This window comes from Phascolarctos cinereus, unplaced genomic scaffold, assembly GCF_003287225.1.
Source record: "Phascolarctos cinereus isolate Bilbo 61053 unplaced genomic scaffold, phaCin_HiC Scaffold_5;HRSCAF=322, whole genome shotgun sequence".
Taxonomy (NCBI): Eukaryota; Metazoa; Chordata; class Mammalia; order Diprotodontia; family Phascolarctidae; genus Phascolarctos; species Phascolarctos cinereus.
The window spans coordinates 400,967,029-400,984,974 of NW_027555958.1; the positions used below are offsets into that span (position 1 = coordinate 400,967,029).

At 34.9% G+C, this 17,946-nt stretch overlaps 1 protein-coding gene across 4 annotated transcripts in view; it reads left to right on the plus strand.

The window, feature by feature from the left end:
- Window positions 1–17,946, plus strand: part of TPR (translocated promoter region, nuclear basket protein) — a 68,858-nt gene that overhangs the window by 46,864 nt on the left and 4,048 nt on the right. For 3 of the 4 annotated variants that reach the window (XM_020984407.2, XM_020984409.2, XM_078156448.1), the window contains 13 exons: window positions 403–611; window positions 1,419–1,691; window positions 3,456–3,604; window positions 4,646–4,726; window positions 6,096–6,296; window positions 7,595–7,732; window positions 9,366–9,453; window positions 10,852–11,033; window positions 12,573–12,641; window positions 13,872–13,966; window positions 14,711–14,817; window positions 15,717–15,812; window positions 16,351–16,507. In XM_020984407.2, the coding sequence (XP_020840066.1) occupies window positions 403–611; window positions 1,419–1,691; window positions 3,456–3,604; window positions 4,646–4,726; window positions 6,096–6,296; window positions 7,595–7,732; window positions 9,366–9,453; window positions 10,852–11,033; window positions 12,573–12,641; window positions 13,872–13,966; window positions 14,711–14,817; window positions 15,717–15,812; window positions 16,351–16,507 (1,845 nt within the window). The remainder of the gene's footprint in view (window positions 1–402; window positions 612–1,418; window positions 1,692–3,455; window positions 3,605–4,645; window positions 4,727–6,095; window positions 6,297–7,594; window positions 7,733–9,365; window positions 9,454–10,851; window positions 11,034–12,572; window positions 12,642–13,871; window positions 13,967–14,710; window positions 14,818–15,716; window positions 15,813–16,350; window positions 16,508–17,946) is intronic. The other variant, XM_020984408.2, reaches the window with a different exon arrangement.

The following is a 17,946-nucleotide window of genomic DNA, read 5'->3' on the forward strand; positions in this document are numbered from 1 at the left end:
GTAGATCTAATATGTAGACCTTACATAAAATCTCAGATTTTGCATTTCCACTAATTTCACATTGACTATGATTGTTGTACTTTGTTCTCTATCATATGAAAAATTTGCCAAATTAGATTCTTTTCTTTTTTTCCCTAAAATATCTTTCCATAAGAAAAGGATGTTCATAACATTGAGGATTAAAACCAATTAGCATTGAAGAGGTTCTTTTTTTACGGTGCCTGGTTTATATAACTTAATCAGAACTTAATTATTTTTTAATCTAGAAAATCTACATAATACTGTTTTTTAAATAACATTAAAAACCATGCTACACTTCAGTGGTGTATATGAAATAGAAAAACTTCAGATTTTTAAATTTATTTGTCAAAAGCTAGTTTTAAAAATATCTGTTATCTTTAGTGCTAGTACATCAGATCCACCAACAGCCAATATCAAGCCAACTCCTGTTGTATCTACTCCAAGCAAAGTGACAGCTGCTGCCATAGCTGGGAATAAGTCAACCCCTAGAGCTAGTATCCGACCAATGGTTACACCTGCAACAGTTACAAATCCAACCACTACTCCAACAGCTACAGTGATGCCCACAACACAGGTGGAATCTCAAGAAGGTAAGTAGACCAGCAGGTAAACTGCTCAATAATCAGTGGGCTGTTTTCTTGCTTATATTATCTATATTATTTCCACTAAGTGGTTCACCTGGATAGTGGTGACATCATTGGAGGGAACAACTTCTCACTGCCCCTAAGATACACCAGTAATGGTAAAAGAGGGTTGTGTTGTTTTTTAAGTAAAGCAGACTAAATCCTTAAAGTTTTAAAGAGGATAGAAGAAATACTTAACACATTATAGCAAGGTAGTGTGCTGCGTTATTCTTAATACCTCTAACATCTTGGACAAAGTAAATTAATTTCCATTTTTATGCTTGCGTATTTGAGGGGTAGCGTCTTAAAGTAGAAGAAGTACACTTATCATCAAAAAGACCTGAATTAGAGACTGGGCTTCACTATCGTTATACCCTCAAATAAGCTCATAGCGTATCATAATCTCTTTAAAATGAGGGTATACATTTGCATTCCCTATCCTGCAAGATTATTGTAGGGAGGTATTTTATTATAAAGCACTATACAAATGTCAGTTGTGTTGTTATTGCATGGAATTTCAACTTGTTGAAGTTTAGGATTGGGTTTATTCTTATTAGCAAAGAAGCATTTAACTACACATAGTGTGATGCTGATACACTATGGAAAATATTTGAAAGATACAGTTCTTATACTATCATTTACTACTAATAGCATCTTATTTGCTGTGCCTTCCTAAAAAATTTAAAATCAGTATCTGGAGAGATCTGAACAGTAGCAGGTAGCTGCTTGTTTGTTTTTGTTTTTTAATTAAACTTTAATCTTTTTCTCTTTCAGCTATGCAATCAGAAGGACCAGTGGATCATGTTCCAGTTTTTGGAAGTACAAGTGGGTCTGTTCGTTCTACCAGTCCCAATGTCCAGCCCTCTATTTCTCAGCCCATTTTAACTGTTCAGCAGCAAACACAGGCTACAGCCTTTGTGCAACCCACTCAACAAAGTCATCCTCAGATCGAGTCTGCTAGCCAAGAACTATCCCCCAGCATCGTAGAAGTTGTACAAAGTTCACCAATTGAAAGACCTTCCACTTCGACAGCAGTATTTGGTACCGGTAAGTTTAATCTTCTGAATAAAAGTTGCACTTAGTAATGTAGCAGGAAACACTTTCCCTCCTGCTATGATAATAAGGATGATTTCCCCAGATGGAGGGGGGGGCTTTTAGGCAGTTGGGGTTAAGTGACTTGCCCAAGGTCACACAGCTAGTAAGTGTCAAGTGTTGGGTCTGAGGCTGGAGTTGAACTCAGGTCCTCCTGACTTCAGGGCCAGTGCTCTATCCAGTGCGCCACCTAGCTGCCCCAGTTTCCCCAGATTATTAACATTTTAAAGTCTTTAGCAAATTTTTGGATTTCACCCATTCATGTCTGAATAAAATCTCCTTTGTCAGAAATTTTTATTTTATGTTTGGGAACTTAGGCACTTCCTTTTTTTTTTATTTGAGGCATATTAGAATGTATTCCTAAACATTTATTTAGTCTGTGCAAACATGATACAGAGTATTTCACAGTTTTTAGATCACTTATAAAACTCTGTTATTAAACAGATTCATAAAAATCTTTGCTAGTAATTTGTGCCTCAGATCCTAAAGACCACTGCCATCTTGGATATCACTACATATGAACTCTGATATACAATGAATTATCAAGTCTTGTCATTTCTGCCTTCATAATAATAACAATAATAATAGCTAGTGTTTATGTACACTCTCAGGTTTGCGAAGTGCTTTACAAATATTATTTTATCCTCACAACAACCCTGGGAGGTAGGTACTGTTATTACCACCATTTTACAAATAAGGAAACTAAGGCTCTGAGAGAGGTTACGTGATATGTAGTGATTTGTCCAGGTTCACACACCTAGCAAATGTCTTAAAAAATGTTTAAACTAGAGTCTGCCTTTTTCTGAGTTCATCAGTGTGCATTGTACTACCTAGCTGCCTTAATTGCAAGACCTGAATTCTTTTTTTTTTTTTAATTCATGACCAGACCAAAAAGCCAATTCTTTCCAAATATTAATGCTATAAATGTAATCATGGAAGGGTAGGTGTCATAACCCAAAGTAAGCTCTCACCCATTTATAATAAAAATTCATCTTAACACTATAAATCACAAATGCCAGAAATGTAGACCAAACTAAGACTAATGAATCACATGTATGACTAATATTTGGTTGGCTCAATGCAATAGTAATATACAGTTCTATCATGTGGACAGCCAACCAGAATCTTGCAATAGAATTTTTTAATCTTAGGTCTTTGTTAATGGCATAGAAAACATTTAAACTATAACTAAAGAAATCTTTACTGTGTCTTAGTCAATAAACATTTATTAGGCACCTTCTATGTGCCAGGCATTGTGCTAAGCACTAGGGATAGAAGTATGAAAAAGATAGTCCCTGTATTCAGAACTCAGAATCTAATGGGGGAAGATAACACAGAAAGGGGTGGGGGCAGAGAGGAGCAAATTGAAGTCCAGTCCATGGAGCACAAGCTGGGAGGAAATGAAGAGATGGCTGTCTGGGAGCCCTCTTTAAGTGGAGGTTTGGGGAGGAGTTCTTTGTTCTTCACTCCAATTAGAGAGAAAGAAAGTGCTGAAGGGTACTGATGAGATGAAAATACCAAAGCTGATATAATCTGGTAGTTTGTTGAGGTTCCTAATGACAAATTTTCCTAGGAGCATGATGGAGTGCAGCGCTATGAATGCCAAGTAATTTGGTCAGGGAACAAAAGTCCGTTTAAGGGGGAAGAGAAATTGCATGTGATCTCTTTTTAAGCGCTGTTTACTATTACAGTTTTTAAAATAGTGATTTGATTTCGAAGTTTCAGCTACTCCAAGTTCATCTCTGCCTAAACGTGCACGTGAAGAGGAAGATGATAGCACCATAGAGACATCAGAGCAAGTCTCTGATGAAGCAATAGATATGCCTCTCTCAAAGAAATTGAAAAGCATACCCCCTGTAGGACCTGAGGTGTGTAACTAAATAATGCGTTTTAATGTTTGCTAATGTTTTTGCCTATTAGGAGTGAATACCTGTTTTGGGTTCATTGACACGATTTAATTTTGCTTTAAATCTTAGGGATGTAGAAATAGAGTAAATTACAAGAAAAAAATCTCTGCATAAGAAGTACCATCTGAGCTAATATAATAACTCAGTGATTGTGAACCATATTCATTATAAACAGGAAAGATCTAATACGACAAAGAAATTTGGAATGTGCCCTAGAATAGTAAAATGGATTTGGGCCTTTATTTTTCCTGTGATAATGAACTACCTTAAAAGTATAAATAGAATAAAATGGCTTTTTAGTTCCACATACCCAAAACTCCTAAATTTGTTCCAGTGGCATGTTTTCTTTGTGCTATCAGTGTGCTAACAATAAGCTTTGATTTGTATACACCAAAGAAAAATGATAATGTTGTTTACTCTAAGCACTCCTTTAAAAAAACAAATATGTACAAAAGAAAGTACATTTATATACTAAATATGGGACATTTTGTATCCAAACCTAAAAAGTCCATAAATAGTTTGACAGCAGGGAGGGGAGAGGAAGAGGAGCTATGGGTTGTTTTATAATTGTATTTTAATATAATTGGGTTCCTTTATATATCTATGTATTTTATTTTATACATTTAAAAACATTATGAAAGGGTCCACAAGCTTCACCAAACTACCAAAGGGTTCCTTGACATAATAAAAGGTTACAAATCTAGAGTAAAAGGATATAAATGAGATGAACTATTCCTCTTTAAGTCTTTTGCTTATAGTTCTATAGTCACCATAATGCTACATGTTTTCTCTAGATTGCTAATGACAGTGTAGATGTTCACCTTTTAAATCTAAATTAAAATCTTCCTTTTCATTAAGAGGCAATTTTTCTGATTTTATTTGGTAGTTTTAGTGTAGTGGTGTATTGCTTAAATATATGTATCATATTTTATGACCTTCATCAAATACCTAAAGGATTAACGTAGGCAAAACATTTTTCATTTTATATACATGATGATTCAGGAAGAAGTTACGGCAGAAGAGAGCACTGATGGGGAGATTGAGCCCCTTGTAAATCAGGATTCACAAGATTCTGTTGGAGAGGTAAGTGAAACATAAATGAATTTAAGTAATAAGGTAACATGATTTTGAGCCCCTTGTAAATCAGGATTCACAAGATTCTGTTGGAGAGGTAAGTGAAGCATAAATGAATTTAAGTAATAAGGTAACATGATTTTGAATCAGTTTTACTTCTACAAATGTAAACATCTGGGATATTTTTGAATTCCTTCCTTATGATTTTCCTTTTCATTTGATAAGTGATTTTTGCACAGTCACATGTTTCCAAAAATTCTTGCCTCAAAAATTATTGTTGCCCAGAAAAATATTCCCAATATTAGGTGAATTTTATTTTAGCAGCAAGGAACTAATGGATTAAAAGTTTTGTTATCTAACATTTTGGATTCAGCATCCAGGTTAACTGAAGTCATGTGGCCCTACTATTCTTTTGCCTTATTGGTTCTTTTACTTTCATAAAACATCATTATTCAGAAAGATCTGTGAAGCTTTTCTATTTGTAGAGAAACTGAATTTTTTTTAGGTGATTTGTTCCCAAATTAATTATTTACTAAATTTGTAGGCCAGGTGAATGTATTGCTTCATTTAGCTGTCTTTGAAGTAAGAGGTGCAATTGCCAACTCTGTTTTTCCTTTAGTATATGCAGCAAGTTAAACCTTTAAATGCAAAGATAGTGGAGAATTATATCTCTCTATCCACTGTGTTTCATATAGCATTGGAACTAAAAGGAAAATAGTTGGTAATGTGTGAATTTCCATTGTGTCACATTTTATACCTATCATGAAAATAATTTTTTTTAGGCATAGCAAAATCTGCTGTTGGTTTTGAAGTAATACACAAAGGCATTTTGACCTGTCCTTCAACTTTTCATATCATATCTACTATCAGTAAACAATTCTGTTTCTAGTGTGCTAACTTTGAGCCAAACCCATGGATCAGAGAATTGATTTTTTAAAAAATGACCGCATCAGAATTTGGGGAGAAACACATTTTAGTTATATTTTGTCTTTTAAATTTTTTTCCATGGTAATGAACATTATTTTTCTTGGATGGTGCTAGTTAATGGTACATTTGTAGCAGCTACTGTGGAATATTTCATGCCAGAAAATAGACTTTTTAAAAAACTCTAATAAGATGGAAAAAATGGTTACAGAATTTTTTTTAAATTGGTGCTATTTAATGAATGAAAAATCTTATTAAGAATTTTGATTTTTAATGTTCTTTTAGCAGTGTGATATGGAGTTTTAGGAAAGTCATTGAAGTATTGTGATTTCTTTCTTGGTAAATATAAGCATATATATATATATATATATGCTTATTTTGAGAGGTATATCTATTAAGTTAGGGTATTTGAAAGAAACATTTTTTATTTCAGCTTATTTCTTTCTTTTTTAAGGGAGTCACTCAGGGAGATTATACTCCTATGGAGGACAGTGAAGAAACTTCTCAATCCCTTCAAATTGATCTTGGACCCCTGCAGTCAGATCAGCAGACTTCAACCTCTTGCCAGGATGCCCAGTCCAAAGGAGATGATGTCATTGTGATAGACAGTGATGATGAAGACGATGCTGATGATGAAAACGATGGTGAACAAGAGGTAACTGTGGTGTGGAATTAGCTGATCATAGGCCCTTTTTAGTCTTGATGGTAAAGTGTAAGTTCTGATTTCCCCCAGGCTCAGTTAAATATTTTTACCCCTTTTCTGAGCTTTTGGTCTTGACGTTTTATAACATTATAAAGTTCAGTGAGATATACTTGCTTTTAGTGTTAGGTTTTAATACTTTTTTCTGACTTTAGGATCCTTAGATATTTGCTCTGAATTTAATGCAACTTAATACCTTTGATAATTTGTTATGTGACTTGAAGATATTCAAGCCCTGTTGCTTCCTCAGGGACACATTACTTTTGTAACCAGACTGACCTGCTAATATAGAGAGACACCCTATCAGTTAGTGCCTTTGAAGGAAAAGACTGAAAGGTAATCTTGCCCTGTTCCTCTTGAAAAAAAAAATTTTACCTGGTACCTAGTACTTTACTAGGCTTTCCTGTAGCAGGAGAGAGGGATTCTGTGATGCTTCTGAGGATGAGGAACTTTATTTTTTTAAAGCCTTACTGCCTTCTAGAAGTAGCAGGGGAGCTCCAGTATGCTACTTAGAGGTAGATTATGGTGAAGATGAAACTGGCAGTCTTTTGCAGTTACTGAACTAAAGGCACCGCAATGACAAAGGCAGTGATTTATCAGTAAAAATATGTAGACTATAACAGTGTTTACCACATTTGGCATAACACTAGCCTAGCATTGTTCCTTTATCAGATTTTGTCATTTTTCACTCTTTATAGATGTTGATATAAACTATTTTTTTTTTAAGTAAGGCGATTGGGGTTAAGTGGCTTGCCCAGGGTCACACAGCTAGTAAGTGTCAAGTGTCTGGTCTGAGACTGGATTTGAACTCAGGTCCTCCCAACTCTAGGGCCGGTGCTCTATCCACTGCGCCATCTAGCTGCCCCCCCAATATAAACTTATTTTAAAAAGCAAGTCAGTTACAGCGGGTATTATTTATTGTACATAAAAATGGAGTACTTGAGGACTTGTGGGTAGAGGGAAGGTTTTGATTTGGATCTCTTAGTTGCTGTCTAGTTTTGTTACACAGACCAAGCCTTAAGCATTTATTATTCCCAAGATAACTTGTCAATTTCATTTTGAGCATTGACTCTAAATGTCACTCCAATTTCTACAACTTGACCCAAGAATGTTGTAGTTGAAGTTGCTAGTGTACTACAGTTTCAGTACTTCATCTCTTCTGATCAGCACCTGTTCTTTTGAATTACTGACTATTAAGATAAGCATCTCAGCTGACTTGTCTAGACATTTTTTATTTGCAATTTTCTGAATAGGATTATGAGGAGGATGATGAGGATGATGAGGATGACGATGATGATGAAGACACAGGGATGGGAGATGAAGGTGAAGATAGTAATGAAGGCACTGGTAGTGCAGATGGCAATGATGGCTATGAAGCTGATGATGCTGAGGTAAAACATAATCTTCACCAGCTTTTTTTCCCCAACATTTATCTTTTTTTTTTAAGATGACTTTGCTTTAGGGAAATTATTATCCTGTTTTGTCTTGAGTAAGTTATTACCAATAATGCAAAAACTGTCACGAGTAGTCCAAGCGGCCAACTTAATATACCCTAATGCATTGAATCTTTTGAACTTAGTATTTAATTTCATCCACTATTTTTGGTATCTTCCAATGCAATCATATTGAAAATCCAATAAAATCACATTATCTTGACTTCTTAAACTCAAATTCTGGTAGCTCCTACCAAGCTGGAAAGTGATAAGTTACAGGACTGACAACAAATTTCTGTCATTCTTGAAACAGTCTAGTTTAAACGTTTGCAGAGGCCCATCGCCAAACATTGACCATCAGAAGTTGCATTTTTTTGGCTGCAGCAACTCAGCCATTTCTTACAGTGTGAAAGGTAAACTATCAGCATGAGATGCAAGAGTATCCACACAAATGAAATCACAATTCAAACAACTAAAAATGATTATTAAATATATAACCGTTTTTGTTTGGTTTTTTAATTTATCAGAAGTTTTTAATTTATTTTAAAGAATTTATGAATGTTGACAAACTCTTCAAAGTCTTAGAGAAATAACAATATTTTTAGTGAATCAAAATAGCATTAATGTTAAATTCTTTTGCCTTGGACTAAATGAAAGATTATTTTGGGCCCTACTTGGAGATGTTAATTGAAGTTTAAGCTTGGAGAAGCATTATGGTATAGTGGAAAGAGTGTTGAACTTGGAATCAGAGGTCTGTGTTGGAGTCCTCCTTCCAGCATGTAATAGCTATGGGACCAAGTGACAAATTGTTTAAGCTCCCTGAGCTTTAAAGAAATAATATCTATATGAAACCCTACTTCATAGGGTTATTCTGAGGATCAAATGAGGTGATATATATCTAGGGACTACATAGTCCAGCCTCTCCATTTTACAGGTGAAGAAACATACTTTATAATAACCTTAAAGTATGATAAAAATACAAGATATCATTGTTAATAACTGCTTTGGTAAGACTTGTGCAGTTTTTTCAATTAGTACATTAAAGCAAACAAAATGGGATATAAATGTTACCTGCTGGTATTCAAAATTAAATTTATATTAAAGTTATTGTTGAGTTAGTAACTATTTCTTGAGATCGGTTTTAGATGTTTGGAGAAATAGCTACTCTTGTATTTTTGAAAATTTGGCAAATGTATCACAAAATAAGGGACTAAAAATAATAAAATTTTAGAGCTGGAAAGTGCCTTATAAATCATTAATTCAGCTCTGATTTTATAAATTCAGTAACAAGCCCAGACTAGAGTGATAACTTGAACACAGGGAATTAAGTCCTGCCAAGTGTCACCTAATGCCTAGTACAATATTCTTTCTGTCAAATCACAGTATCTCATTTTTGCATTATTACAAGGATATATCTATAGAAATGTAAACTTAAATTGCCAGCTTCTTCTGAAATCAAATGTCAGTATGCTACTGTCTAAAATTACTTCTTTATTAATATGTTCCTGTTTCACTCTAGATAATTTATTGTACTCTGTAGTATTAAATGCTGTTCATTTGTATCAAATCATCAGAGTGATTTTGTGTTCAGGGTTGTGATGGTACTGATCCAGGTACTGAAACAGAAGAAAGTACAGGAGGTGAAAGTAGCCAGAGAGCTGCAGATTCTCAGAACAGTGGTAAGAGTAAATGCTGTGGTTTTTGTTTGGGGACAGTATTATTAGTATGGGGATAAGAGTTATGTTTCGCTTGTGTTTAAAGCAAAAAGAAAAGAACACTTTTTTAAAAAATTTACTGTAGATTTGTTTCAAAGTACATCACTCATTTTATAAAACTCAGATTGATCCTGACCATGACTTAGGTTATGACTTCAAAGAGAATTAATGTGTTAGTGGACTGAATTCAAATTCCGCAGGTATAAATTCTTACCTCATTTCTCATTGCTTAGCTGGTTAACCTGGAACAAGTCACCATTTCTCTGTGTTTCCTTACAAATTTGGGAATGATAAGTTCCTTGCCTCAAGGACTATGTAAGGGTAAACTAAAAATATGTGAAATTTTGAAAAGTATAAATCAGTATAGTATAAAAAATAGCATAAAAATATAAATAAATGCAAGAGAATATTAAGTTTTTAAGTGGAGTTGTTTTAGGACTTCTAAGAAAACAGCAACAAAGTACATTGCCGTTGCTTTCTCTTTTGTCTTCTGCCACCAGCAGAGGTCAGTCTAAGCTTCTAAAGGAATAGTAGCAGAGCTGCGTACTTGAAAGGTGTCTGACTTTGTGTGATTTTGTAATCAGAGATTTATAGCTGAAAGGGACCTCAGAAGTTATCTACTCTAATTTCTTCATTTTACAGATGAGGAAACCAAGGCTTAGAGAGGTTATATAATTTTCATCTTTAGATTGATTTATACTTTTCAGAATTGATTGGTGGAATCTTCCAAGCACTGATCCACTCATCAATGTAAAACCCTATTCCAGCTTCCAAAACAGGAATTTCCATCTTTATACTACCTGGAGGAACCAAACAGCTAAAGATAATATGTGAGGTATACTAACTTTTGCCTTAGTAGAAAGTCTCCCCTGAAGTGCTATTTCAGTGCTTCATTATGGTATAGAAATGACCCTAGCTGTTAAGCAGCTTTGGTAGCAGAGCATAAATGCTAACATATTCTTTCAAGCCAGAAAAGCTTCTTCATGTATGGACCTACTTTAAACTGTATGTCCTTTGTACCAAAGACCAACCTAACAAATTTGGAGAGGCTCATTACCACATTGGTTACAGGGTGCTAGATTTTATGGCCAAGAAACCCTTGAAGACCTTGTACTGAGTTGTAGAGGAATTGAAATCAGTATCAGTGTAGGATAAAGCAATAAAATTACAGATCAGTCCTAAAATGTTAAAAGTCCTAAAAATGTTTAAATGTGATTTCATTGTTTTTCAAGGCTAATCTATCTGATTGTTCTCAGATCTACTTATCCATATGGTGGAAACAAGTGCTAACAGGAATATTTAGTTCAAAATGTCAGTTCAGCCAGTGGTGACGATTTTGTATTGTTTTTCTTTTCGCTAAAGGTGAAGGGAATTCTGTCACAGAATCATCTCTGTCCCATGAAAATTGTAGAGAACAACAACCATCATCAGCATCTGAAAGACAGGGTCCTCGAGCACCTCAGTCACCCCGAAGACCGCCTCACCCACTTCCTCCAAGACTAACTATCCATGCACCTCCTCAGGAGTTGGGACCTCCAGTCCAGGTACTAAAAAGTGCTATTTATTTTAAAGGATCTGACTTGTAGAAAATACATTAGCTTTTTCTGTTTGTCATTTTATTTCTCTGAGATAATATTCTTCTATTTACTGATATTGAAAATATTCTTAAATTACCCAAACAACTGCTTGCTCGTGGATTTCTTCTTCCTCAGATATGGCAGTAATTTATTTGCTGGCTTACGTAAGTAGTGAGAAGTTTAGAAAAAAAGAGTCAAAGCAATGAGTGGGTATAATTTGGAATTATTGTAGTCACTGTTCCATCGTTAAAAGCAAAAATTTGAGTAGGTTGAATTTCATATAAAATTTAGTCTAGCAGGGGCAGCTAGATGGCGCAGTGGATAGAGCACCGGCCCTGAAGTCAGGAGGACCTGAGTTCAAATTCGGCCTCAGACTAAACACTTGACATTTACTAGCTGTGTGACCCTGGGCAAGTCACTTAACCCCAATTGCCTAAAAACAAAACAAAACAAAATTTAGTCTAGCAACTAGTTAATTTTCTATGTGGAAGAAAAGAAATCTTTGTCTTGGTTCCATTTTTTTTTCTTAAGGATATATTTGTTTATGCCCATGTATTTTTGTACCTGTATACTTATACTTGTAATTTCTAGATTATATAGGTATGTTTTGTATTGAATTTCAGTCTGATGCTTTTTAGCAGCAATGGGTTTGGGCATCTCTAGGTTTTGAGTAGTAGCAACAAGAGTTTAAAGGTGAGTGTGTTATGCCAACTTTATACCTCATGATGTGTATTCTGTGTATTGTATACTTGGATTTTTAATCCAAGATTCAGATGGGTGTGTGTGTGTGTGTGTTGTTTAAAATGACATCATCATGTAGAGCACTAGCCCTGGAGTCAGGAGGACCTGACTTCAAATATGGCCTCAGACACTTGACGCTTACAAGCTTTTGTGACCCTGGGAAAGTCACTTAACCACATTGCCTAGCAAAAAAAAGAAAATGACATCATCATAGACAAAAATGACATTAATACTTGACTAGGAAATATATAGTCACCATGGAAATTTACTGTAGAAAACCTGTAAATTTCTCAGGAAGTCAGAATTTATTTAGAGCCATAAAGTACGAAGGTCTGGGACTTTACAGCACAGTTGATAACATTTTTAAATAGAAAAGGGATTAAGCATAAGCCTTATTATAGGAAATACACATAATTATATATCTTTCCTATTAGTAAACACAAGTCTTATTTTTCTTTTTGGTAATACCTTATTGGTTTAATTAGTTATATGCACTTGAAAATAAAGTTTCATTTAAAAAATATTATACACTGTTATTATACTTGCTTTATCTACCCTTAGTCCAAATCAAGGGGTTTTCCTGGTTTTTTAATCCAAGATTCAGATCATTGCATAGTTGCTAATATGATCAAAGAATAATTTTTTCATTATGCTTTAGGTAATTCAGTAATTAGCTGGTTAGCTGCTTCTATTCTTCCTTACTGTTTTGTTTGGTTTTGGTTAAGTCCCTTAGAAAATATCATCCTATTATTCCTTACCACACAGAGAATCCAGATGACACGAAGACAGTCAGTTGGACGAGGGCTTCAGCTGACTCCTGGGATAGGTGGTATGGTAAGTGTAATAACTGCTTAAGAAAATATTGTCTGGACTAAAAGCATTTCCAACTCTGGTTTGTAAGATAAGTTTGAAATAGCAGTTATATGTTAGCATTTTTTTAAAAAGTCAAGCATATGACAAAATAAAATTCCTTCCTCAAGGAGTAGTAACTTCATTCAATGGCTTTTGCTCCAAAAACTTCCAACACTAAATTAAAATCTTCATAAATTATATCTTGTGTTATTTTTCAGATATGTCCCCTTCTTTTGCCTACACCATGACCATCACCCTCATTCAAGCCCTCATTATCTCATGCCTATACTATTAGAGTAGCCTTCTAATATACTATCTCCCTTTATGCAGCATCTCTCCACAGCTGCTACATTTTTATTTGTAACACACAAGTCTGACAATGCTATTCCCCTGCTCAATAAAGTCCAGGGGTTCCCTATTTCCTCTGGGATCCAAACTTCCATGCTTAACATTTAATGCCTTCACAATGTGGCTACAAGCTATCTTTCTAAGATGGTAAGACACAGTACTTTCTCCCCTCCAGCTGCTCCTATACTCTGTAATGCAACTGAATTGGCCAACTTCTTGTTCTGTATATAACACTTCATCTCCATGCCTTTGTATAGGCTACCTATAAGCAACTCTCCTTATTCCTCCCCAGACCCTGCCACTTCTGCTCTACCCTCATTCTTGGAATGTGCTACCTCCTTCATTCTTCCTCTGGAAACCCCTAAGCTCCCTTCAGTGGTTATCTCCTCTAAGTGACCTTTCTTGACTCTAGGTTGTTAATACTCCTTGTACCTTGTACTTTGTATATATTTGGGTTTTATTTATGTGTGTACTTATCTATAACCTCCTCACGAGCAGGGACTGATTTCACATTTGTCTTTGTATGTCCGGCACCTAGCATGTGCCTGGCACAAAGAGATAAGTTTTGTGTTCTTCTAAAATACACAGTTAACGGGCTTAATAATGATGCCAGGGACCTCCCAACTAGTTTACAAAGGCTAGAATTACTGTTGGTTGTCAATTCCATTATCTCTTTTTCGTTGGAAATAGTTTTATCAGTTTCACTGAGTTGTAAGGAAACTTGTGGTATTTGTAGCAGTTCAGATAGATCTAGCAGAAGATGAAAATTGTCAGTTCAACATTTTCCTCAGGCACCTACTACATGCACAACCTGTTCTAAATATTGAATTCTTGTGTAGCTTTTAATTTTAGTCTTTGCTTTAGCAGCAGCACTTTTTTGATGATGAGGACAGGACTGTTCCAAGTACCCCAACTCTTGTGGTACCACATCGTACAGATGGTTTTGCAGAAGCAATTCAGTAAGTCATTATGTGAATAATTTTTTTCTGTTCTCCTTTTCCTTCCTTTTTTTCCCTTATCAAATTGTCCAGGTGTTTATAAGAATTTTAAATATTAAAAATTTTCTACTTCTTTGGATATGTTGCTTCTGAATTCCAGAAAAGAATCCAATCATACTCACACTTTTTATTCCCACACTGATTTGTTACTGTTATCCAGCATACTTCTGAGTAGTTTCCCTCCAACATCAATTGATATATTTTAGAGAGTGCAAGAAGTACAAACTAATTTTAATAGTAACATGATTAGGGGCAGCTAGGTGGCACAGTGGATAGAGCACCAGCCCTGGATTCAGGAGGACCTGAGTTCAAATTTGGCCTTAGACACATAATACTTACTAGCTGTGTGACCCTGGGCAAGTCACTTAACCCCACTGCCTAACCCCCCCCCCAAAAAATATAAATATATATATGTGATTAAAACATCGATTTATGGCCTTCTAATATACACATATATTCCAAAACCAAGTATAAATGATATTTGGGATAGTGTGTTCATTTCTTGACCCTAAATTCTTTTTTCCACTTGTCTTCAATCCTACTTTTCTGAAATATAATTTTTTCTTGCTCTTAGTGACCTTTGATTTTTTTTCTAAACCTGTTTCCTTCCTTGACATAGTAAGTATCTTAAAGTAATATGCTTTTTGACAAAAGAAACCCGTAGGTCAGATTTTGCAAAATTTCAACTAGAAACTTGTTTTCTAGTTCACCTCAGGTTGCTGGTGTTCCTAGGTTCCGGTTTGGACCCCCTGAGGATATGCCGCAAACAAGCTCTAGCCACTCAGATCTTGGTCAGCTTGCGTCTCAAGGAGGTAAATACTAGACAAGCCTTTGAATCACTTAAATTTTCTGAATAATGAGATAGCTAAGTGACTGGAGCTTAGTGGAAGTTTTGTGTACCATGAGTGTGTCATTATCTATAATTGAGTCCTTAGGCTAGCTTTTGCTGGAAGGTCTCCTGAGCTTTGCATCTTTCCTCTGTATTGGTATCCTTTCATGTGTCTTGTTTACCAAGTAGGCTATAAACTTCTTCAGAAAAGGGACTGTATCTTAGTTATTTCTTTGCCTCATACATAATATGTACTTAATAAATTGCAAGCACAGTATCTTTCTTGCATGTGGATGTTTAATAAATGTTTAATTTAACTAAATTAAGTTATTTCACTTTAGTGTTGAGAAAATGTATTAATAAAAGGGACTGATAGGGCAGCTAGCTAGGTGGCGCAGTGGATAGAGAACCAGTCCTGAAGTCAGGAGGACCTGAGTTCAAATCCAGCCTCAGACCAAACACTCGACATGTACTAGCTGTGTGACCCTGGGCAAGTCACTTAACCCCAATTGCCTCACCAAAAAAATAATAATAATAATTTTTTAAAAAATAAAAGGGACTGTTTATGACAAATATTTAAAAAAATTAAAGCCTACAACAAAGAAATTTTTGGATTAATAGTAGTGTTGCTGAAGCAACAATCATTTAAATTCTTACACTTTAATTTTGATAGTATATTAAGTTTTCTGTTTTATTTAGAACTTTAAATGTTTCCAAAGAATCATGATTTCTGCTTTATCTGCCAATTTAAAATGACCAAACTAAATATTTCAACAGGCTTGAGCAATGATAAACAACTTAGTTTTTACCTCGAATTGTACTCAGGAACCTTTTTTTTTTCTCATAGGTATTTAGTGAGGTCATTAACACAATTGTCTTTAGGTTTAGGTATGTATGAAACACCCCTCTTCCTAGCACATGAAGAAGAATCTGGTGGCCGAAGCGTTCCTACTACTCCCCTACAAGTTGCAGCTCCAGGTAAGTATCAGTTTGTAAAATGTGATACCAGATGCTTAGGTTTAGTAGTTTGTTTAATTAGCCATGTTGTACGATGACTAGCTTTGATAGACTTAACCCTTCTCAGCAATGCAAGGATCTAAGACGTCTCCAAAAGTCTTATGATGGAAAATGCTATCCACATCCAAAGAAAGAACTATGGAGTTTGAATGCAGATCGAAGCATGCTATTTGCTTTTGTTTTGTTTCCTCTTTCTGGTGGTTTCTCCTATTGGTTCTAATAAAAATTACGACATGACTAATGTGAAAATATGTTTAGTAGGAATGTATATGTAAAGCCTATATCAGATTTTGCAACATCTTGGGGAGGGTGGAGGAGAGGGAGGGCGAGAAAAATTTTAAACTCAAAAGCTTATGGAAGCGATTGTTGATAAATCAAAATAAATTAATAAAAATATTTTCTTAAAAAATGGAAACACTGTTGTCTGACCCCTCCAATTTCTTACTAAATATTGTGTGCCAAAGAATTTAAACTAAATTGTTTTTCCTGTCTTCTTTAGTGACTGTATTTACAGAAAGCACTACTACTGATTCTTCTGAGCATGCATCTCAATCTGTTCCAATGGTGACAACATCCACTGGCAGTTTATCCACGACTACAGAAACAGGGACAGGTGATGATGGAGATGAAGTATTTGTGGAGACAGAACCTGAAGGGTAATTTGTTTATTTGATGAATAATGCTTTCTTTAGGACTCAGAATACTTACTAACAGTTTAGGGTCATGAAATATGTTTTAGTTTATGGAAAGTGTGTCTGTAAACATCAGAAATTGCTAGTGGGGTAAGTAACAGTGGGATGAAATTTATATCCTCTCTGAATTTTTAAATAAGAATTTGCTATTTCAAAATTGAATTGTCTACAACAAAGCAAGCTTCTTAGTCGTTGTCTCATGTTGTTGGTTCCTGTGTGGCAACAAAATACCAAATGATTCCCCTAACGTTATTAACTTGGGTAGTTGACATTTGCCCTTACAAGAAGGGAAATTTTTGAAAATCAAGTGATTACCCTCTGATTCAGAGAGCAATTTAATTTCTGTAACTAATGACTCTGAAATGCCATTATTTAAAAACTTACCTCATCAAATCAGTTTTAATTAGTTGTTTGAAACATTCACATATTGGTAAAATAAATAAACCTTTGATAAACTATAAAATACAGCTGATTTCATGATTAAGCTAGCCACATTGTTTTTTGAATCATTTAGAATGGTTTATTTTAGGACATTCTAGTAATCTTGGTTTTTTGACATAGTATTTCTAAGTGGCACTGTAGTGGAAGAGTCCCAAGAAGGCAATCTGAAAAGTCCCAATCAAAGTTCTGCCAGTTATTCAATGGGAAGACTTGACCAAGTTAACCTTTGTGTCCTCTGTAAAGTTAAGGGAGTGAGCTTTGTGATTTCTGTGATAACTTTGAGCTGTAAAATTTTGATGCAGTGTTTTTTTCCCTCATACCTTGATGAGAATTGGCAGATTCCCTTGAGTTTGTCAGTTACTCGGATAGTTAGGCACCAGCAATACTGAATGTTCTATATATGATTCTCTGACTGAAAATTGGAGTAAGTCAGTCATTATTTGGGCCTCATGGACACATATTTAAACCAAAAAATAATAATGATAATCACTACCCAGCTACCTAGAATGTTGAATGTTGCCTCTATGAAAAGGAATTGTTTTCATCATGTATATTCTTCCTGTTTGTTGCTTTAGTTAACAATGGTGCCTTAATGGAGTCAGTGCTAGAACAAATTGCATGAAATTTCCCTTAGATGCACTCAGTTTTTTGTTTTATTGTTGTTTTGGGAGATTTTTTTTTCTTATCAGAACCACATTTCAGTGCATGATCAAATATTTCTCATCCACATTTCTTTGTATGGTGCATGAGGGGAAAAAAACCATTAAATGCAAATCTTAAAATAGCATATTTTATTGCCTGCAAAAATGGCTCTATAGCCTGGCTTTCTGATAGTTTGGGTGATAGAAAAGTACTACTAGTACTAACTAAATAGGTTTTGAGCTTGAAAAATAGCATGAAATTAAGTTGTAACCAGCTTTATTTAATCGTGGTAATGAAGAAAAAGGATTAATTTTAAATAC